The 22,441-nt window shown below is 46.5% G+C and overlaps 1 protein-coding gene across 4 annotated transcripts in view; it reads left to right on the forward strand.

Moving 5' to 3' along the window:
- The window catches only part of RAB11FIP4 (RAB11 family interacting protein 4), a 114,469-nt gene that overhangs the window by 84,660 nt on the left and 7,368 nt on the right, over nucleotides 1-22,441 (forward strand). For 2 of the 4 annotated variants that reach the window (XM_032706699.1, XM_032706702.1), the window contains 11 exons: nucleotides 10,873-11,090; nucleotides 14,179-14,370; nucleotides 15,832-15,966; nucleotides 17,432-17,467; nucleotides 18,368-18,467; nucleotides 18,881-18,984; nucleotides 19,536-19,676; nucleotides 20,207-20,288; nucleotides 20,544-20,681; nucleotides 21,175-21,333; nucleotides 21,679-21,822. In XM_032706699.1, the coding sequence (XP_032562590.1) occupies nucleotides 10,873-11,090; nucleotides 14,179-14,370; nucleotides 15,832-15,966; nucleotides 17,432-17,467; nucleotides 18,368-18,467; nucleotides 18,881-18,984; nucleotides 19,536-19,676; nucleotides 20,207-20,288; nucleotides 20,544-20,681; nucleotides 21,175-21,333; nucleotides 21,679-21,822 (1,449 nt within the window). Of the gene's footprint in view, nucleotides 1-228; nucleotides 359-10,872; nucleotides 11,091-14,178; nucleotides 14,371-15,831; nucleotides 15,967-17,431; nucleotides 17,468-18,367; nucleotides 18,468-18,880; nucleotides 18,985-19,535; nucleotides 19,677-20,206; nucleotides 20,289-20,543; nucleotides 20,682-21,174; nucleotides 21,334-21,678; nucleotides 21,823-22,441 lie in introns of those variants that run through there. The other 2 variants (XM_032706701.1, XM_032706700.1) reach the window with 2 other exon arrangements.

A 22,441-nucleotide genomic window follows, 5' to 3' on the forward strand; every position in this document is an offset into this window, starting at 1 on the left:
AACCCACCAGCGAGGTCGGGCACGCACCGCTCCCACCCACCCGAGCACAACACCCAACCGCGGGCGACCCGCGGGGGACGGGGACCGACGGACGGACCCCGCGCTGCGATGTCTGTCGCGGGTCCGCGGGTACCAAACGCCTCTGCCCGGACCCTCCGCGTCGCTTGGCAACGGCGGGGCGGGGATGCTCCAACTGGTGCCCGCCCCGCCGCCCCCCGCACTCCGCCCGCCCCTTCTGCGGGGCGGGGACGGGGCGTGGGCACCGCACCGACCTCCCGGCGCCGCGCCAGGTACGGGCAGCACAGAGCAGGCGAGGAGGAGGAGGAAGGAGAAGCGGCGGTCGGTGTCTCCGTGCGGGGTGAGGAGGAAGTTCTCGGCGGTGTTTTTGGGGTGGGGGGTTTCCACGCCGCAGCCTCTGCCCGTCCGGAGCTGCGGCGTCAGGACGGGAGGATTCCTGATGGAAGGGAGGGGATCCGTGAGGCCGCGCGGTGGGGATCGAGGAGCCGGGGGGGAAAAGCGTCTCTGGGCGTTTTGCTGCGGTGTCCGCGTTTTCGTGAAATGCGGGGAATGCAGGTAGAGCGAAGCGGAGCCCCGCTGGGGGTTTTTCTTCTTGTTTGCCGAAGGAGGGGTTTTTCGCTCCGGAGTTGTGTGTGCTGGAAGGTTGGGCTCGCTGTGGAAGCGAGCGGGTCCTGGGGTACTATTTTATGGGAAAACGCCAAACCATACGTGGCTGTCAGCAGCCATGTGGGGTGAAATGGGGGTGTTGGGGAGGAAGGGGTGTCTTCCCGCGGAGCTGAGCCTCATACAGCACTCAGCTCTATCACCTGGAGATGCCCAGATATCTGGGATTTAACCCTTTACAAGGGGAAGAGGAGGAAAAAACTACTTTTTTAGGATGAACACAAGCAAGGGGCTCGTTCTGTAATTATTTTCAGTGGCACTGGCAACGCGTTTGGATTGCCATTACTTACTGTTGAATGTTTTTAATACCCACTTGTGGTTCTGAATGCATTTGCTGGCTCTGGGATGCCGGTGACATAGGCAGGAAAAAATGATTTGCGGTTGGTGTGTGGCTGTCACGACAGTCTGTGCTGGAACCACGGACGCTGCCTGTAGCCCTCGTGTGGGACCCGTGTTGCCCTGATGGGCCTGTGTTAGATGTGCCTGGCACCCCAGGAAAGCAGCTCACAGCAGAGATGTTCCTCTGAAGCTTTCAGTGGTGGGAGTGTAGACTTTGTGAACAGTTCCTGGCCTGCAGTTGTTTGTCGTGTCTCTGAAATGGAGAAGAGCAATTGTGCTTTCCTGTTATGCAGAAGTGATCTGGGGCAGTCCTTGCTCTGTGTATTGTGCTACTGCTGATTTTGGAGTGGCAGTTCAATGTTGTTGCTTTGGTTGGTAGCAATACCTTCATCGCTTGTGGCAGATCTGTGAGGTTATTTGTGGCTTTGGGGACACAGGTAACAATTTATCCTCACGTTATTTGGCTGATTTATCAACTTACGTTGAGGAAGAGGCACAGAGGAGAGAAAACTTCTGAAATGGATTCAGAATAGGCTCCCTGAAGGTGGACTCTGTGGTACCTGTATCCAGGCCTTTATACCAGTATAATTTGTGATCATTTTGCTCCCTTTTGACATGCTGTCACAACTGCTTCTGTTGAAAACAGTCTTACTGAACTAGATGACACACTGAATGTGGGATTGCTCCAGTGTTGGGATTAGATTGCCCTGTCCTAACTGTGATTTTTGTGCCTGTGGACCTTCTGATTTTTGGGGAGGTGTGGAATAACATGGAGTCACCAACAGATATCTGCAGTACTGGGGAATATTATTCATGCAACTGGGTACAGAAGGACAGACTGGAATTTCCACTGGCTGTTTGGCAGCATCTGCCCAAACTGAGAGGAGCTTGAGCTGTACCCAACACTAGATGTGGCAGCCTTCAAGCAGTTTTAAATACTCTTTTAATGGGCTTCTTTTAAGTTTGTTATTTGAAGAATTACTGGAAACAGCAGCAGGTCTCCCAGAAGCCACCTGACGTGCAGATGTTTCTCAACTGTGGTTGCCTTGTCAGGGGGCTCTTACCACCAGCGTGGTTGGGGAATCTCTGCCATGTGCAAAGCCTGCAAAACAAAAGACTTCCCATGCCAAAATAGCACGGGGAATGGAATCACTTTGCTCCAGTTATTGATTAACCAGTGCTGTTGCATGTGTTGAGCATGGCTTGATCTTAACTCTCAGTCTTTTGAATAGTGTCCTAGTGAAATGTTTTAAATGGTTATAAAACTAATGGTGAGTTTCTGCTGAATTAACCATTATCCAAACATTAATATTCTCAAATGCTCGCCATGTCTGGGTAGCTGACCCCTTAAATTCTGAATTGCAGCATAATGGTGTCATTCCTTTTATTCTTCCTTTAGTTATGTAGGTTGATTGCTACACTGAACATAAGACAGGCTCTTTGAGTCCTTCCTGACGACATAAAACAGTGCTTTGGGCACTGTGTTGCAGCAAATACTGCTGGTTAGTAGTAGGGGGTCTCTGCGTATGGTTCTGCTTTGAGTCGTGTTTTCAGTGTGCAAATTAATGTTCTTATAAATGATTTCTACTTGGTCCCCATCTGCTTTTTCTGTGCAGGTCCAAGGGTAGAAATATCTCCTGCCTTATGTGTATTTTACTGTATAAGTGAAAAAACACAGCTTGTTGACTGAGCCAGGGTTTATGATCAGTGGGTTCTTAATTCATGTTTGTCACGTGTGGAGCTCAGTGATGTGCTTGGCAACCCTTCTGCAATTAATGCATTCACTTCACTGTAAGAAAGTAGAAGAGCAGGTATGTGAGAGATTGTCTTCAAAAAGAAATAAAATGTCTTTTATAAATAGACGGGGAGACAAAATTTTTTTTAAAAATCAGTGCTTGCGATCTTTGCTGGATAAAGGCTGCAGTTCCAGTTATTCCTGCAGCAGAGACACTTTTACCTGTGGTTTGCCCAGCCACCAGCTGAAGAGCAGCCAAGGTCCTGCAGCTCCTTCCTCCTCCTCCTGAGGAACTCTTCAGAGCTACTTCAGTATTTCTTAAACGTGAAGTTTAAGAAATTACCTTTTAGGCTTGTCTGCCTTCAGAGTGACCAATGAGCTCTGGGAAGTGTTTCTGTATAAACTAGAGCAAAGCCACATCCTTAATGCTTTCCGTCTGCTTGCCAACATAAACCACTCATTATCAGGCATGGCTGGATTTCTTACTGTGCTGAAGAAACTCGAGATGTTTCTCTACCTCTTGGGGTCTGAAATTGCTCCCATTCCCCAAGCATCCCTCCCCTCTGGAGATTGCAGTGTAATCTAATCTGGGTGGGTGGCAAGGCAGAAATATGATTTGTGAGGCAAACATCTCTTTTTCTTTGTTTTTCTTTAAATGGCTTTATTTCCCTGTGTTTGCTGGAGGCCAGACTTGCAGTGGTATAGAAAAGAAATGTGAATATTATAATTGCCAAGTTCTTTTGGGGGGATGGGAATTTGACCAGCGTTCCTGTAAATAATTAGCTCAGACACAGGCAGAACTGTTCCTGCCTGGGACGGCTTCTTCCTGTTCTTCGTGCTGTTTGTGCCTAATGGTGCTCTGGAGGTGCCAGGAATACCCTCCTTCTCCTTACCCAGCCACTGGGCTGGGCAGCACTAAGTCAGCTCAAGGAACTCTTCACCCATTGCCTGCAGCACCCCCGGGCAAAGATGATGCAAGGTTTTTTTGTTATTTACTGAGCACCCAACTGGGTGACCTTGAGGCCTGTCAAGGAAAACATGTTGGTGTGTGAGCTGAGTTGTCTCCTGAGCAGCAAACAGCAGTTACAAAGAGCATCTTGTAACTACAAAGTTGCTTAATTAGGGAAGTGAGCTGAGAGGCGAGTGCTGGACTCTGCTTTAGGCTTAGAATAGACATTTCTTTGCAAGTAGCCTCCAGCTCTCCCTGTCATGGTATAGGTGTTCACTGGTAGCATTGCTTCAAAATAACATAATCTGGCCATAGCTCTGACCCTTGGTCTTAAGACTGGTCTGTACTGGGGGTCTTGGGGTGCCTTTAACCATCAGCTGCAGCTCTGTGTTTACTGGGTGAGTGATGTTGTGACACCTGGCACCCAGGGCACAGTGGCCTCCCTAATTTTGCTGCCGAGTGTCCATGCCAAAGGAGTGGTAAATGCTGCTGCCCACAGTGTGCCAGAGCTGCCTTCACTGGCCCTGAAGGGGCAGGTTCAGCAGGGACAGGTTCAACAAGGTCAAGTCTGAGCATCAGTCCCAGGCAGCCAAGCCTGGTGAGAGTTTGACGTTTTCCATCCCCCCTCCCTATTACTGCTGTTCTGACTTTTTAAAAATAGAATGAGATTGTCTCATCTGAAGGCAAAGGCTTCTCAAGAGGGTTAATTATGTCACATTTATTATCTGCTGCGCAGATCTTTTTAAGCAAATATGAATAATTTTTTTAGTTGCATACCAGCTTTTATAAGCCAAGGTCTGCAGCACCCCCACACACGCTGCAGAGGCGATGCTGAGTTGCTCACAGCTCATTTCAACACAAGAGCTGCCAGACCAGGGGGTCCTGTCCCAGGGCAGGGGGGGTACCTGCTGTGGGCTGTCCCAGCAGTTCACTGTGTGGGAAGGATCCTGGGATCAGTCTGCAGAGGGCTGGCAGATTGCACAGTCACAAGCATTTCACTCTAGAAACGGTACCAGAGACTTTTTAGGTAATTAGGTCTCGTTTCTGCTCCTGCTGGAGTGGACACCTTAGGAGTTTCCTGAGTGGTGTTTGTGACGTGCTCATGGTGTACCAGCATGGTGACACTTTGCACCACTTGGGATGTGAAAGAGAAGGGAAACTGTCTTGCAGCTCAGAGCTAAATGTGCCCCAAACAACGCTGGAACGAGGTGCCAAACGATGTGGTGGGTTTCGTTCTGAACTCTGTGGTTGATGTGCTGGCCCTGTTCATGCTGAAGATAATGTACTCTTTTTCCTAACGTTGCAGATTAGGATGTTTTTTTCATCTGCAAAGGGATGCTCCTTGCTTTGATGAGCCTCCAGTGATGGCTGATGAGTGTATGATAGTCCAGCAGTGGGAAGCAGCCTGGGGAGTGATGGGACACAACTTCAAAGTAAAGGGAAGAGCTTTTTTTTTTTTTTTTAAACTTTCTTTAGAGGATCAAATTAGCAGTCTGCTAAAGTCTTTAATGTTAAAACTTTCAGAGCATAAACAATGACCTGTGAAAAGGAGTGCTTGGATCTGGACCCTGTGCATGATGAGGTCTGGCATCTCTATTACGGCCAATTAAAGTGACAGGTAGCAGAGTGTAACCACTCCTGGCTCCTGCCGTTCCCTGGCTGGCTCCGGGCTGCACACGCCCTTTCTCCCTTGCCTTGGAAAAGGCACGTCAGTTTGAACTCCCCAGCCAGAGCACAAAGCAGCCTTTCAGAACCCCTGTGCCCTCTGCTCGTGTGCTTCAGCAGGAACAGCCCAGAAGCTGAAGCTCGGTCTTTCAGTCAGAACCTGCTGTCCTTGAATTGCACAATTGTGTGAGATACAGATGTTATCCTGCAGAGGCTGGCAGTGCACTGCAGCACAGGCAGAGCTTACCCTGTGTCTGGGGACTCTGCACTGGCTTTCCAGGATTCTGTCCAGCACTCGATCCTGGATTTGGATTTTAGGAATAAACTTGCCCCTTCCAATACCCACAGCAGGAGTGTGTGAAGGTTTGCTTTAAACTGAACTTCAAATATTAGATTTGAGTAACAAAACAGTCAGAGAAAGCTATTGCATTGAGCAAACTAACCCATGGCCCTAAAATAGCTTCTTATTTGAACAGCTTGGTAAAATAACCATGCTCTGCACACCGATGCTGAACTCGAGAGATTTTATCCTCCCAGCTGTGTGGGGAGACTTAGTGTTCTTCCGTGCTGGAGGAGGAGATGGAAGCAGTTTCTGTGGCTTCCTGCCTCCCCCAGCAGCCTACCTGCGAACAGCCCCTGCTGTGCCCTGTGCACGGCCACAGCTGCGTGGGGGCGAGAGAGCCAGATGTGGGGGCGAGAGAGCCAGAGGTGGGGGCGAGAGAGCACCAGTCGTGGGCGAGGGCCGGCGGGCGCTCGCTCACATCACGGCTGCAGATGCCCACGTGTGGTCTCGCTCAGCGCTGCTACATTTTCCTCTTCCGCAGTTTCTCCTGTTCCCATGAGATCAAAGGGTAGATCAGCACCTCCCCACCTCTGCCTGACGACTGAAAAGGGAAGGGAAATGTGCCGGGGAGAACCTGGGCGTTTAAAAAAAGTTCACGGCCCACTTGGTGTAAATATGCAGATGTTTGTAGAGGAGTGGCTGTTTCTAAAACACATTAGGGAGAAACGCTTCACACCCTTCTTTGTCACCCAGTAATTAAGAGACTATTTACCTTCCAATGCAGTGGCTGCTTAAATAAAGATGAGAGAGCCTGGATTTTCTCTTATGATGGATGTGCAACAGTAAGTAACGATCATCTGAGACCACCAAGCCTGGCACACCTCCACGTGGCACCTCTTCCCTTCCAGTTGTGGTGAAGTGACTTTTCCTGCGTTTTTGCTGGGAAGAAAGTGAATGGGAGGGTGCAGGGACTCAGACTGGCATCTGCCTCATACCCAGCAGATTCAGGTTGTCAGAGTGCAGGTTGGGGGCACGATCCTGGCTAAGGAAGTGCCACGGCTGATGTACATGTGGCATCGCTTGTTTATGGTCGTGTGTGGTGGGTCCAGCTCTTACCAATCAAATTGCACAGTGGTGGGCTACTTGGATGCTCTTTTCTTCCCTGTCTCCTCTGTCATACTGTGAAGCTGTCTAAATGTCAGGGGTGCTGGTGATTTGGCTGTGATGGGAATGAATTTTAACGAGGTTTGCTCTTCAGCGTGAATGTACTGATGTAGGCATGTCATGTAGCCTGTCTGTCAGCCAAGTTACTAGCTTTCAGCTGTATTATATGCATATTTTAGGGACTGCTTCCAACCTGGGAAAGCCCAGTCAGGTCACTGCAGGGCAAGGCAGAGCTGTATTCCCATACCCACCTAATGCTGATGCCGCTTTCCTGACCCGCAAGGACCAGAAGGAATCCATGGGAATCGCTGTCTTCTGGCTCCTGCTTCTGTTTGGGGTTGCTATTGCAAAGGCAGGCTGGGCTTACTCATCTGCCTTCAATGCAGCCACACAATCGCCTCTTTCGAGGAAGGGAATTCATTAGTTTCTGTGAAGTGGCCTTGGATCTCTGGGCAGCAGGTGCTTCTATAGAGCAAACTGTTGCTGAATATTCAACAGTTGCTATACAAGCAGTCGGGCCGGCTGCCTGTGAAGCACTTGGAGTTATCTTGAGCATCCCATTAGATAAAGTGCAAAGCACTTGCAGGTTTAAAGCTACCCGCAGCTATGTTGTGTTGGTGGTATTTTAATGTTTGGGGCTGGGTTTTTTGGTGTGTTGTGTTTGTTTTTTTTTTTTTAAATGTGAATCTTCCAAGATCATAAGCAGCCACTTATCTCTTTTGACTCAGCCAACAAAGGGAACTGCCTAGCAGAATGACAACCACAGTGATTCATATTCAAGGCATCATTCTCATACTGGTTTGGGCTAATGACATGTGCACTGCAAACAAATGACTCAGGCTGGAAGTGTCTCTTCATAGTTAAACTTTTTAAACTCTCCTTAAACTCGAGTTAGCTCTTTCAAGGCTACCCGAATAACACTTGTTCTTGCCAGCTTCTAATTTGGTACCTGCAGTACTGTAGATATCTAAGCTATGAAGGAATAATTTGAGGGGTTAAGGTGTGCAATCAGCCTTTTTTTTTTTTTTTTTTTTTTGCAACTTAGGTGTGGTCTGTGAGCAGCTTGTGCTACATGGCATCATTGAAAGTAGGGTTCTGTGAGAAACCATGGTCAGTGAACAATTGCAGCTTCAAATAACTTACAGCTTTAGTCAGGAAGGTGTGGATGCCTGTATATTGTTTACTAGTGACATGCCCTGATCCTCTTGCCTTGTAGTGGCTTACTGAACCTGTATCAGTTGTTTTAAAGGTGCTTTGTCTGTGTTCTCCTACTGGTTATTTAGGCCACAGAAGGAAAACCTGTAATTAAATGTGTAATTGTGACAATTGCACTGAAGGCTGTTTCACCGAGGAGCTGAAGAGACCCTTCAGTGTTTTTATCCTTGTTCCGTGCTTTACAGGTATCCTTGTGCCTGGAACACTGCATTATTGGGGGTGTAGTGATTCCACACCCCTAAGCTCTTAAAACTTAATAGCGAAGCACGTAGTTCCTACTCACAGAGAACGGGTTTCAGCACAGGGGCTGGTCCTGGTTGCTGTACATCTTGCTGAAATGGTGTTGGCACCGATTGGAGGTGGACCTCGAGCACTTAAAAGCGTGGAAAAGCAGCTGATGCAGCTGCTGGAGTTGAGCCTTCCTGGCAGGGTTGTTTGTTGGTGCTGCTTGCTTTGAAAGGGCCGGGGGTCCCTCAGGGTGTGATTTGGCTGCGGGGTGCTCAGAAGGCAGCTGAGCACTCTGTTTGTACCGGGTGTGGGGTCGGTGCCAGGTTTGAGGAGGGCTGGCAGCCTGGGATGTGGGATCTGCTTCCCCTCCTGTGAGGAAGCAGCTGAGGGGGAGCTCCTCCAAGGAGCTTGGCTGGCCCATGTTCTTCATTTATCCAGTCCTCATCAGTCCCTGAGCTCCCCTCAGCTCAAGGGTGGATCAGCAGAAGAGAGGACCTGCTTCCAGAAGGGATTCCAAGTCTTACAATGGGTCATCACCTCCAAAAGCTCATTTCTTTTCTCCTTTTTTTTTTTTTTTTTCCCACGGGACTTACAAGTGTAGGAACAGAACAACTGCACTTGGGAAGGAATCCCTGGTACTGAGCAGGCTGGGGACAGTGCAGCCTGTGCTGGAGCTGTGGATGAGCACTCTCAGACAAGTAAATGTGTAAAGGTTAAGTTGCCACAAAGTGACAGGGAAGAGAAATGAGCCCTCAGCCTGTACAGATGACACTGCACATTTAATTGCTAATGGACTCTTTTTAAAGAGCAGCTCTGCAGCTATTATTAGAAAAAGCAAATGTGTGGTGTTACCTACAGAGAGCAAAAAGGGAGTCTTTCCTGATCTTCTTGACCTTTACTTTCTTGTGTTAATTTGTTTAATACCAGTGAGATTTTCCTGCTATAAAAACTTGCTTAAGCAGAGACTTCTCCAAAACCTCTGAACAAGACGTGCTAATTGGGAGCTTCAGGGATCCATTGTGTGCTCCGTGCTACTCTCTTTCCCTCCTGGATCAGACTTTTACCAGCTGGTGCAATTCCATAACAGCAGTCAAGGGCTTTATTGCATTAAATTTGTTAGGAGAAATGGGACCTCTGTGCCTGTGGGGCTCAGCGTGCGGGAGGAAACTTCGGGGAAATGTTAGATAAACAAACACTCCCGGGTACTTCTGAAACATTTTAATTGCTCTTAACAATATTTGCTTTTTCAGCACCTACTAAAAAGGTCTTATTGCTTGTGCTGTTTGTAGATCCCAAGGTACTTTGCAAAGAGCAACAGTGGCATTGTCCCTGCTTGCTTGTGATGGTGCAAGGTGCAGGTGAGATGTGCTGGAGAACCCGGGGCTAAAGCAGGGCCAGGACAGGTTCTAGGGCTGGGGTCTGACCTGCCAAACCACCCTGTGGATGAGGGGCTGTGGCTCAGAGCTATAAATCCGATTGTATGAGTCAGCATGGCTTCAGTAGATACTACATGGCAGAAACCAAAGCTGAATATCCTTTTGGACATCTCTGAGTGATACCTGAGGAAAGTACACAAAGCAGTGGGAAAAGGCATCTACACGTGTGGTTATTATTGTATAAGTGTCTCACTGACATTCCTTGTTCATCTGGAAGACCTGTTGAAAGCTCAGCTAGAAAAGCACCCAGTGTCTGCTCTCAGTGTACCTGGAGGTTCAAACACAGCAGGCAGAGCATTTGCAGGACTCGCTCTGGACCTTTGAGTTTTGTGTCATGCTGGATGGGAATTGTCAAAGCAGCCCTGTGTTGCTGCTTATCAAAGGACAGAGTGAAATCTTCGCCTTTGTTTTTTCAATTAAGAATTTTTATTTGTCCCTCAGGGCCAAGCAAATAGAACCCAGCTTGTCTTGGCTGTTGTGAGTGTTCAGGGGGCAAGAAGGGGAGGGAGAGGACGAACAGCAAGAGCAAAGAGTTGCATTAATGAGAATGATGTCTTATTTTAGTTGATACTTGATCAAGACATGTGGTTCCAGGAAGCAGGAACAGATGATTTCAGTCTTTTTTTTTTTCCTGCTCCCTTAAATCTTTATCACCATGTCTTACCATAAACATTTTAACGCCTGCCAACTCTTTTTTCACCTTATATATTTTTGTGCATCCTCAAAGACAGAGTAAACTGTTAGGCTTATCTGGTTTGCTTTTGTTTAATCTATAATATTAATCACAGGACTAACTCTTAGTGACTCATGTATTATCTTCTTTCAAAGGATGCCTCATTTTGTTATAAAACTTTGAGGATATTTATTACTTCAAGTGCATTTTTGTAGTAAATTAGGGCAAAATTGATTGCATTTCATACCTAAGTGTTGTGTCCTCTCACCCTTACTCCTATGTAAGAGTCAGAGACAGTATTTGAGCCCCTCTGGAAGGTACAAGCTACCTCAGGGGCCTGCAGGAACTGGCTTTGTAAAAGCGGGTCAGCTTGTTGTTTTATGGCTTTTATTCAGTATCACTGTTGCTTACCAGGGCAGCCAGAGAGTGGTTATTGCTTCTCCTGTATCTGCTTGACTGCCCTAAGGGGCGATCTGAACTGACTCCCAACTCTTCTCTTTCCAGGGGGGTGAACTCCAGGACTGTGCCTACTTGGACAGCGAGGGCGCCTACAGCGAGTCGGAGCTGTTCCCTGATGAGGACGGGATGACTCTGGCCCAGCAGGAGGTTCACCATGAGTCTGACATGGACAGTGCCATCGAGAGTGCCCAGAGCTCAGAGGCCTCTGATGTCTGCCAGGACAAGGACAGTGTCCTGGGGGGCCTCTTCCTGCCCGGGGACAAGTGAGTGCTGGTTTTGCCCCGTGGCAGCTCTGTTCTGTTCCATGGCGTGTGCCAGGGAGGAAGGAGCCTTTGTGTGACTAATCCCTGCTGTGGGAGGCTGAGGATGTCTGGTGGATTGAGAGACTAAACATCCATTTGCAGTGTGAGGGAGATGGATGTCCAGGTCTGCTTAGGTAGTCTCAGTCCTGGCTCCTTCTGGCATGTTCTGTGAGCACTCAGAGGACTTGTGTGTTGAAGTGAAAGTGTTGTTGAGTCTCTCCAGGATGGATCACTGTGTTAACATCCCTCAAAACTTAGGATCTTCTGTGTTCCCTTAAGCTTTACATGCTGGAATTAAATACTTCCTGCAAAGCAGTTCAGTATGAGGAATGCTGCTTTAGTCTTTTGTGCATCTAATTACCTGGCAGTGTGGGCTCTGCAGATTTGCTTTGCAACTTCATGTACCAAGTTAATTCTTTATGTTTCTAATTTCCATAACCTTTAGTGTTCAGCAGTAAATGGTGTTTAACACAGGGTGTCCTGGCATGTGTGTGTGTAACCATAGTTTGCTGTTAACACCAGTGTCTCTGTAATCCTAACTTGACTCTTCCCAGGTGTGTCCCTGGGGATGTTGGTTAAAGACGACTGGGGTGGGAAAAGGACCCAACTTGATTTAATCCTGCTTTGAACTGAGTTAATGCAGTACCACAGGACAGAGCTCAGCTGGGCTTGCTTTGTAAGCCTCTGCCTTGATTTCCCTATTTTTGGCTTGCCATCTTGACTTGTGTCTCCTGAGCTTTGTTCATTGCTAAGGCAGTCTTCCTTCACTCTCCTGGACCTCCTCAGGTGCTCCCTGTGCAGCCTCATTCCTGCCCTCCTCCTGAATTTCTCAGCTACCTGTTCTGACCTTTTCCCACTTACCCAAGCAATCTCAGAGATTTATCAAGATAATTACAGTTTTCATCAGCTCTTTATCAAACTTGTCTCCTTTGCTTGCCATTCCCAGTTCTCCAAAGCCCCATCCTTGCAGTGACTTTCACCTGTACTGGGTTTGAAATGAGCGTCTTTCCTGCCAGCTGTCCAGTCAGGCTCTTGTGAAGGGGGTGGGAAAGGCATTGTGCATCCTGTACCCTCCTTCTAGGGCAGGCAGGAACTACTAAAAGCTACTGTGCTACTACTGATAGACCTTGGTTTATCCTCTGAGGCTTCCTCAGCCTTGGTAAATCTGTGGGAAAACACTTGTGAAGCTTCATGCAGAACAGGAGATAGCTTTAAAAGACAAACAAAAAACACCAAACACATGAAAGTTTCCTTCAGGAAGTGTTAGAATGAGGGAAATCATCTGCTTTTAGCAACTCTTTTCAAATGGCTTTGCAATTCCTAGACCTCCAGTCCTGGTGGAGGTGTTAGGAGGAGCTTCTTCCCAAGCTGACTCGGTGTAACTATGTTGAGATACAAACAGCAGTTGCAGTTACACAGATCATGAGATCTCCCAAACACTAATCAATACATGGCACAGCAGTTCTTCATGAATAGATGTTGAGCTTCTCACTAATGCCCCAACCAAGGAGCCTTGTTAGATAAGTTTGATCTATTTCTAGTGTGAGTACTCCTATCTTCATCCTTTAATAGTGTGCCAGGCTTGACTTGCCCTAATTTCTGTTAATGTGAGTTAGATAAATGAGTTGCAGGTTATAAATGGATCTCATAAAACGGGAGAAACAAAAGAGCATACATCTGAAATGTTGGCAGGCTTCCTCTTCTGCTAATTGCTTTTGGAGGGAATGGATATGCAGATAGTGCTTGCCAAAGGAACACTGGTGCATCTCTTGTTTACAGCTCGCCAGTGTAGTATTACGGGAAAAAGAATCTCCCTGTGGAGAGGTTGGGAGGTTCAAGGCAGACTCAAAAAAAACCTAGGAGGAAATATTGCTGAGCTGCTGTAGAGCTGGGAGTTACTGTCCCGTGGCTCCGCTGGTGGGGTTGAAGGTGCAGGCACTGTGCACTGAGGCAGAGGGGAGTGGAAAACTTGAACCAATCTGCACAAAGTGCCAGCAGATTCCATCAGTGCCTGTCTGTATTCCAGAGGCCCTGGATTCTGCTCTGTAGTGGGAAGAGCAATGTGTTGGGCAAGGCCAGGGTTCCACAAGTGAATCATCTTACTTCAGGCCTTCCAGGTGGGTTTCCTGTAGGGAGAATTTTGTTTGTAACAACTTGTATGTGAATTTAGTGGCTTCTCTCTGAATGCTTGACTGAGGTGGGAGCTGAGCAAACCTGTGTGGAATCCCAACCTCAGCAGGTGCACTCTGGGGCTGCAGGGCAGTCTGGACTCTGGGCAGGAGAACACTGTGCCCTCACTGCAGCCAACTTGCTCTGTTTTATTAGATGTGATGTGCTCAAAAGTGCTCTGCCACCTGCTTTCCTGTGGTGCCTGGCTCTGCTGATCTATTTACCTCTGTGCCCTCTCTCTGAGGTCACAGGGTCCTGCCATTCCTGCCTGTTGGACATTATTTGAAGTGCTTCTCTGGTAGTTAGGCAGCCTCTCCTTGTGGTCCTTATCTACTCTGAAAGACACAATTTGTCATGATGGAAGGAAGGTCACATCAGTAGCTTTAGTGACTCTCAGGTATTGTGGTGAGCTCAAGTTTGTTTCTGACCACACAGAAGAGAGTGGCTGGAACTCATGGGGTGTGGGAGAGGGTTTATTGGGATTACTGGAAAACTCTCTGATTGTGGAATACAGCGACCACCTCTGTCTCGCACATGTTCCTCTCACTACCCCATGCATTTTGGAGTTGTCTGCACTCAGAGCAGAAGTCCCCATGAGGAAATGGTGACTGAGGATCATCAGGGTGTGCTCTTTAAAGTGAAATGGTTTGTGTTGATCCAAACCTGTCTCACAAGTAGCTTGTTTGTAGATTCCCGTGCTCGTGCCTTTCAAGGCACCGTGTCCATTGCACATCAGATGCATTTAGCACTTCAGGGCTTTGGCACAAAGTAAGTGGGGTACAACTTCCAGTGAGGGGACAGGCTGTGAAGGTGGCAGATTCCATGTGAGGTGAGGTGCTATCAAAGTCGGCCTTCGAGATGTTTTGACCTCTTGTTTCAGGTCAAGTCCTCACAACCCTTCTGCAGCATCTGACCTCTCCACTTACTCTACCGCCTCTCTGATCAGTAATGAAGAACAGTTTGAAGATTATGGGGAAGGAGATGATGTGGATTTTACTCCCAGTAGCCCATGCCCTGATGATGAGACCAGAACCAACGCCTACTCTGACCTTGGCTCATCTGTATCTTCCAGGTTGCTCCTTATTCGTTAACAAACAATTTTTAATTTTTATTCTTCTCTGACCATACCAGAGTTTACACTGGTTACACAGACTCACTTTAAAATGTTATCACTTCATTTTCTGCCCTCCAGTTGACAGACTGCATTTAATAAGAGCTGAGCAAATATATTGTTTCTGATAACCTCTGTTGGGTTCTGTTGAAATAACTGGGCTGTTTTGCTTCTAGAGATTGCGTTGTATTGCAGACAATATATTTCACAGTTCAGGGCTAGTACTGGAAGGGATCTGCTGCAATGGGAACCAGCTTAGCACTGTGCACCAGCCCTGATGCAGTGGAGAGAAGATTTACAGGAAAGCTGTTTCTCTTTGGTGTTCTGATACTGCAAATCCTCAGCGCTGAGCTGGGAGGGGAAGTGCTGCCCACGGACAGGGGGTTATCATAAGCAAGTAGCTGCTCTCTGCTGGGAGCTAGAAATGCCACAGCAGTGCACTGGTTTCCTGCATGTGACCTCAGTCTCTGCAGCTCTTACGTCCTGTGACCAAGTCAGTTCCAGATTTTACAGTCCTTCCCCAGGCAGGGGAGTGGGGGGGAGCAGGGTTGGGAAGAGCTGAGCATGGAGATTCTCTAGGATTTGCCTGCTTGGATCAGCAGCACACGAAGGTCTTGTGCTTCATGGCTAACACAGGACAAGCTCACTGCATCCTTCTGTTCTGCATGCAGCCCCCACGTGCTCCCCTCTGTTTCCAGCACTTCTGCAGTCCAGCCTTGCCACCTCTGTCCTGCATGCAGAGCCAGCACCCTTCTCCTCTGCCCTTTCACAAGGATGGCTTGTATCCTTCATCCTCTCCTTCCTTGGGTTTGTGCAGCCCTTTCCATTCTCATTCCTGGGGCTCAGTGCACTTCATGCCATGATTACTCTTTTTTATTTGAATTTATTTTCTCTTTATCATGCCAAGAGCTATTGTTATCTCCTCTGTGTCCACTTCTCCCTTCCTCCTCATTCCAGGGTTCCTTTCATCCTACCATCTGAGGGGCTTTGTGTGACTTCTTACCCAGCCACTCTGTTTTTCATTTTCCTGTCTTTCTCTTGGAGAAGAGACTCTTTGGTTTGCATGCCAGGCTCTAATGGGAGGATGGGCAGGATGAGAGGAGGTGGAACATACTGATCTAGCTGCCTTTGCTACATGCATCCCAGTGGACTCTGTATGCCTTTTACTATTCTTCTGGTCACCCAGACTGGTTCTTTGCACTGACACCCAGACCACGTCCTCTGGAAAGGCTCAGCTCAGACAGGTAGACTTGCCCTAAGGCCAGAACGCTCCATCATCAGCTCTGAACTAGATGGCTGTGGTTAGAAGTGATTCTTCAAGTCCCTCATCCGTGATTCTGACACACAGACACACAGTCAAGAGGAAAGCCAGTTGTGAGTTGGTCACTACAGCCAATAACATCTCTCCTTTCCTGCAAACAGCGCTGGCCAAACCCCCCGAAAAATGAGGCATGTTTATAACAGCGAGTTACTGGATGTTTACTGCTCACAGTGCTGCAAAAAGATAAATCTCCTCAACGATTTGGAAGCCAGGCTGAAAAACTTGAAAGCAAACAGGTAAGCAGCCTATTGCACTGCTTTTGGCAATGCCCCCTGGAAATGGCACCAGTTAGAAGCAGGAGGAGAGGGAGAGAGAACCCTCTCCTTTCCTGTATCCCATTCTGTCTTACACGTGTGTTGTCCCTAGAAAACAGTAAGAAATTTAGTTTGACATCTAGCCTGAACCAAAATGCTGTTCCTCATTAGCTAGTAATTATTTTTCTGACTTAAGGTGCAGACAGCATTAGTAAACTCAAATATTTTAACCAATGAGCTCTTTGATTGCAGAGTGAGAGTGATATTTCCAGGAATTTTTCCCAGGAAGTGAGATCTGTTGTGCTGCTTAGTGCAGATCTACAGTTAACTACTGCTTTCTCCAGGTGGGAAGGAGGGATCTGCAGATCCTTAGCTAATGCATATAACCTTACATACACCTCTCCTAAAGCTACTAGTCAGCAGAGGTACTTTGTTCCTATGGGATTTTTTTTTTTTTTTAATCCTCAAGGGAACTTGGAAAAATGATCAATTCCTATGGCAGAAGTTACTTTTGGGGTTCTTTGCAATTTCAGCTCTTTCCTTACATTTCTGTAAGGAAATTTCCTTACATCTCTGCCACTCCATCCCCTTTTGAGCTGTGCTGAGCACCTGGAAAGTGCTTGCAACAGTCGCCCAGGGTTTTTGAAGGGAATTGTTTGGTGGGATTCTGGCTCCCCCTAGAAACTGAACGTGAGTCCTGCCTGTTGGCACAATCCTTGGGACAGAGCACACTGTGCTCTCGGTGGCACAGCAGTGGAGCACTTGACATGAACAGTGTTCCTGCCCTAGCAAGGCTCTGCCAACACCCAGAGCATGACCCACCAGGGCTCTGGGAATTTTGTGAGGGAGGCTGTGAATGCCTGGCTGGAAGAGAGCAATGCCCTGGCAGAGAGCTGTGCCTGTGCACACTGAGATGTGACATCCTCTCATGGAGAGGTGCAGCAGGATGTTTTGATCTGGTTCTGGTGCTGTTGTCTGCAGTGTGGCCCTTTGTTTGGATAATTCCAGTCCCTGGCTTGCAGAAGGGAGCTGTGAAAATGGGAAGCACCTCAGTTCCTGTGCTGAACTGGGAAGCATTATGGGGAAGGATAAACTAACTGTTTATAAAATCATCTAAAAACTGGGAATCCAGAATATATGTTCATCACTAACTTAGTGTCCCTTTGTGGTGTTTCTAATGTTAGTTTTGCTCTGATTTACACTGACAAATCTCTGCTAAACGTAACAGTATTTGCAAATTGACTTATTAATGATCACAGTAATTTGTGGCTTCACTCATCTTTGCATTTGTTAGTAACTGCAGCTTTTGGTTAAGTTGTTAAAGAATATTATTCACAGAATCATGTTTTGACTTTGGTAAAATAGTCAATATTCTATTTCATTATGCAATTAAAATTTAATCAAATCAGTGTTTAATTCCTATATCATTCCTTCTGTATCCATATAGCCCTAACAGGAAAATATCAAGCACAGCTTTTGGAAGGTAAGAGCCTTCAGCTTTTCCATGAATACTTGTGGAATCAGTCATAACAGTTCCATAAGTGGGAGTGGGAAAAGAGATTAAGAATAAGTTTGGAAAACAAAAATTTGCCAAGATAAGTTTTCAGGGAAAGGGACCTGTGTTTGGGTAGGGATGTTGAAGAATATAGAAGCCAATACTTGGCTTGGAGCAGGCTCCTGAACTGGAAAGAGCTCTTAAAAACATAGATAGTTGCTTCGTTGTCTGCCAACTTTCTTCCTTTATACTGCTATTCCATCAGTCCAGGTATTGCTTCTTTAACCCTCATAATGTGGGCCTTGTTGTTGTTGCCAAAATGCAAAGGAAAACAAGAGCACCCCTTTAAAGAGGACATACAGCACTGTCATCTTCCTTTGACTGAATGAACCAGCCCTGGGCTGGGGAGGCCTGTAAGGGTTGAGAACATTTTGCATAATCTCCAGTGTTGTGTATTTCTGACACTATTCAGCAGTGGGAACTGCTTGGGATTTCTTTGTTTATATTTTTTAAAATTCTTACTCTATGAAATTTTCTAGGTTAACTGCACCAACCAGTGTGCAGTGGTGACCTTTTTAAAATTTCTAATAAGGCAAATACAATTCAGTACATAATGTGAATAAGACTTAAGTATTTTTTAAACTATGTTAATGCTGGTGGCAGATCCTATCAAAAGCAACAAAGAACTCACTCCCTAGAACTAATGTCATTGACTGTGCTCAGTATGACTTCATTTAGCTACCAGTCTCTTGTAAGACTTGTGTTTAAACAGTTGTAGTTGTCACTGAAATGATTGCACAGATTTTAACATCGGATGTTCAAAGTCTCAACCAGACTCTTTGTCCTCTCTCCTCATCAAGCAAAGTAATTATCCTTCTGATCTTTCAGACAACTGTTCCACAACAGTAACTTCAGCAGCAGCAATGGCAGCACGGAAGACTTGTTCAGAGACAGTATAGACTCCTGTGACAATGATATCACTGAAAAGGTGAGAAGCTGTGTGCCTTGGGATTGATGTACCCAACCAAATCCTGCTGCAGACCTGCACCAATGGACAGAGCTCCTTGCTCACAGTGTCCCCTGATCTGAAGTACCTCATTCAGAATTTCCTTGATGTTCCATTGATATTATGACTTTGTTTCACAGTAAAGCAAGAGCTGTGCAAGCACAGATCCAGGCATTGTGTTAGTACTTCTTTGTGGTGTATTTGCATTAATCACCTTCAAGGAAGATGCTGGGTCTGGGGAACCCAGAATTTCAGAGCTTAATTTCACTGCTGGCTTTGCAGAGAAATATGCCACCTTTAAAAAAGAGTAGAATAGCTAAATGCCAGTTAGGAACAGTGAAGGGGTGTTTGAAGAGAGATTCAAACTCTTCAGTTTTTTCCACTTCCCCTTCCAGGTAACGTACCTAGAGAAGAAGGTGACAGAACTGGAGAATGACAGCCTGACAAATGGTGACCTGAAGAGCAAACTGAAACAAGAGAACACACAGCTAGTTCACAGGTAACAGAGCACAGAGCCAGGTCTCCTTACCGTGTCAGAGCAAAGCCAGAACACAGTTGTGGGGAAGGAACATCTCTACCTGCAGAGTATGTCCAAGTCTCCTTCCTCAATGCTGACAGATGAAATAAGGCTTCATCTGAGAAGTCAAGTGCAATAGGGATGAATTTTGAGCAAGCAGAGGCCTTCCAAACTGGTGTCTTTAACAGAGATGTTACTGACTTGCACAGAGCAAGCTCTTCTGCTGTGAGAAAGGTTACTGTGGTGGCTGGATTTGTTTTTTTTTTTCTTGCATGTAGCAAGAGCATAAGGCTGGGTTGTAGTCCTAGTTTCTTGAGATTGAAAGAATAATAGATGAACCAGTACTACTTAATTCTGTGCTTATTGGGTAGATTAAATACCAGGAGAGATACTGGGAGAGATTAAATGCCAAGAGAGAGGGTGAAGTAGAGTGAAATAAAGGAATGGGCCAGAAAGATGGAGGCAGTGAAGTTGCACACTTATTTTTTAAGTACTTGTGAAGCTCTTACTGAAGTGAGATCTGGTTTCCTTAGAGTTCATGAACTAGAGGAACTACTGAAAGACCAAGAAACATCAGCAGAACAGACCTTGGAAGACGAGATAAAGAGGCATAGAGAAGCTTACAGCAAGTATGAAAAAGAGAAAGGCACTGAAATCGAACTGCTGAATACAAGGTAACAGACACCTTGGTGCCACCCAGAACAGAGCACAAGGTTCTCTTGTCTTCATTTTTACTTTGCATGTAAATGTAGCTTGTTTACCACCAGACAGTGCACAGATGGTGGCAGGTTGGCAGGTCAATAGAGTAGCTGTGCAGTTGTGTGTCTTAAAGCCCAAAAGCTGGGAGGATGCCTTACATTAATGCTTTAATCCACGTGGCCCATGTAGACAGCTTAGCTGGATATTTGGCATGGATTCAAGGAGGGAATTGTGACCAGCTGTAGCAAACATTTGTTTCTTCTGACTTGATTTATTTTTTTAGGTACCTGTTTTTAGGAGCACAAGAATCTGAGGGTCAGTGTGGCGTTTTGAGCCCTAAAAACAAACTATCAAAAAGCTCACGTTAAAAAGTGCTAAGATTAGAAAGATTTTCGTGTTTGGTCTTTCTGTCAAGTGCAAGTGAAATGGCTTTTTAGAGCATGCTATTTTGCATGTCTGCAGTCTTGAAGAGATATCTGCTGTAAGGTTTTTGTTATTAACACAGGGTTCAGCAACTGGAAGAAGAAAATGGTGATTTGAAAAGCACTGTCACACGGCTGAAATCCCAAACGGAGAGATTAGATGAGGTAACAAAACCCCCCTGAGAGCTTGAGCAATTTAACAGCAATTTCATTTGTGTAAGAGCAAAACTCATACGGTGCTTGGCCTGGCTTCTTAAATTTTTCTTCCTTAAACTATTAATGGAATTGGAACATTTAGAGGCAGGAATGCCCCAGGACACAAGCCAGTTTATGACCCGCTGTGTCTGCAGGTTCATGTTGTAAAACTCAGGGTTTCTCCTGCGCTTGCAAGCTGGTTATGAAGTTCCCTGTTTATTGTAGGAAAGGCAACGCATGTCAGACAGGTTGGAGGACACGAGTCTGCGACTGAAGGATGAGATGGATTTGTACAAGAGAATGATGGACAAGCTGCGGCAGAACAGGCTGGAGTTCAACAAGGAGAGGGAAGCCACACAGGAGGTAGGTGTGAAGAAGGATGTAAGGCCAGGCAGTCTCTTCTCACCTGCATGGAAACCCATCTGAAAAAGAATGGGCAGACAGGATGAGCACTGAGAATAGCACAGCCAGGGAATGTCCTGCTGGATTGTGTTTCTGTGGGAGGGGTGCCCACAGGGTGATGAACTCTGCAAGAATATAAATGGCGATCCCTGACCCAAAGGGTTTACAACTCTTTGAGAACTTGCAGCTTCAAATGTTCCCTAACACTTCCTATACTAGGGCAGTTATGCTTAGGGACATGTAGGGACATGAAGGTTAGCAGTCAGAGCCCCTTCCATCTCTGCAGTGGTGTAAGTGAGCTGTGCTTCCACAGAAGAGCAGGTGGCTGTGCTGTAGGACTCTGGCCTCAGCCAGGCTCACAGGGTGCTTGTCTGAGCACAGAGGTGGCTGTTTGCAGGGGGGATGGTTGTGCAGGGTTGTGCTGGAGATACACGACCTCCTGGCGTGCCCACAGCTCATCGAAGACCTGCGGAAGGAACTGGAGCACCTGCAGCTGTACAAGCTGGAATGTGAACGCCCTGGGCGTGGGAGAAGCTCCTCATCCAGCGTGAGCGAGTTCAACGCCAAAACCAGGGAGGTGGAGATGGAGCATGAAATAAAGCGGCTGAAGCAGGTGAGCAGAAAAGGCCTCTTGATCCATGTGAAATGTGTGGGGCTGCCTTGGAAAATGCCTACAGCTGCAACCCCGGCACACTGCCTTTAGATTTTGTCCCCCCCTTTATCACAAACATGAGACGCACGTTGCATCTGTGTAGGACTTCTTTGCATCAGTAATGTGAATTGTGCCTTGTGATCCAGGCAGGGAGGACTTGTCACTGGAGGTAAGAGAGTTGCTGTTAACTTGCAGCCTCACCACGTGTCACCCAAATTACCTGTGATGTTAAAATATTACTTATTTTTAATGAAACCTTGTAGGAAGAACTTAAAAGCGATTTGTCTTTTCATCCTCCTCAAACAGGAGAATCAGAAACTTCGTGACCAAAACGATGACCTTAATGGACAGATCCTAAGCCTCAGTCTTTATGAAGCTAAAAATCTCTTTGCAACGCAAACAAAAGCCCAGTCACTGGCTGCTGAAATTGATTCTGCATCAAGAGATGAGGTAATGTGCTTTTTTTAATCAGGTACTACATCCAAGAATAAGCGTTTTACAGTGTAATTAACTGTCAAGGTTGAACTATCTGAAGTTGACAAATGAACAACAGAAATTCTGCTTTGATAGGAGTTCAGGAGTGTTGGAAGATTGCCTTAAGTCTGACAGTGTTTTGGGATGCTCCTTGTAATATAACTCTCCCATGTCTCTCTCAAAAAAAAAAGGAATTATGAGACTCTCAGTGAACTGTTTTACAGTTTTAGGGTATTGTGATAGTATGACATAAGTTTCATACAGAAATGACCATAGGTAGTTATTATCTAAATTTGAGCTATATATTGCCTGTATTCCCTGTAGCAGAGCTGAATTCTTGAAGAAAGTAAGTAGTTTGCAATTAATAATCTGATAATGGTTTGGAAGATATTATGGGAGGCTCATTTGTCTGTGGGCTGAGTCCAGCTCATGTAGCTTCCTCTGAGCTCCAGGACAGATTGTGAGATTGGACCCATGGATACATAAGAGCTCCCGGGGAAGAAGACAGGTTAGTGGTGAAGGAGATTAAAAGGAATTGTTTGCCCTTTATGCTCTGTTTCTTCCAGACAGAATTCCCCATTTCTTCATCAAGAGG

The sequence above is a fragment of the Chiroxiphia lanceolata genome, chromosome 19 (genome assembly GCF_009829145.1).
Source record: "Chiroxiphia lanceolata isolate bChiLan1 chromosome 19, bChiLan1.pri, whole genome shotgun sequence".
Classification (NCBI taxonomy): domain Eukaryota; kingdom Metazoa; phylum Chordata; class Aves; order Passeriformes; family Pipridae; genus Chiroxiphia; species Chiroxiphia lanceolata.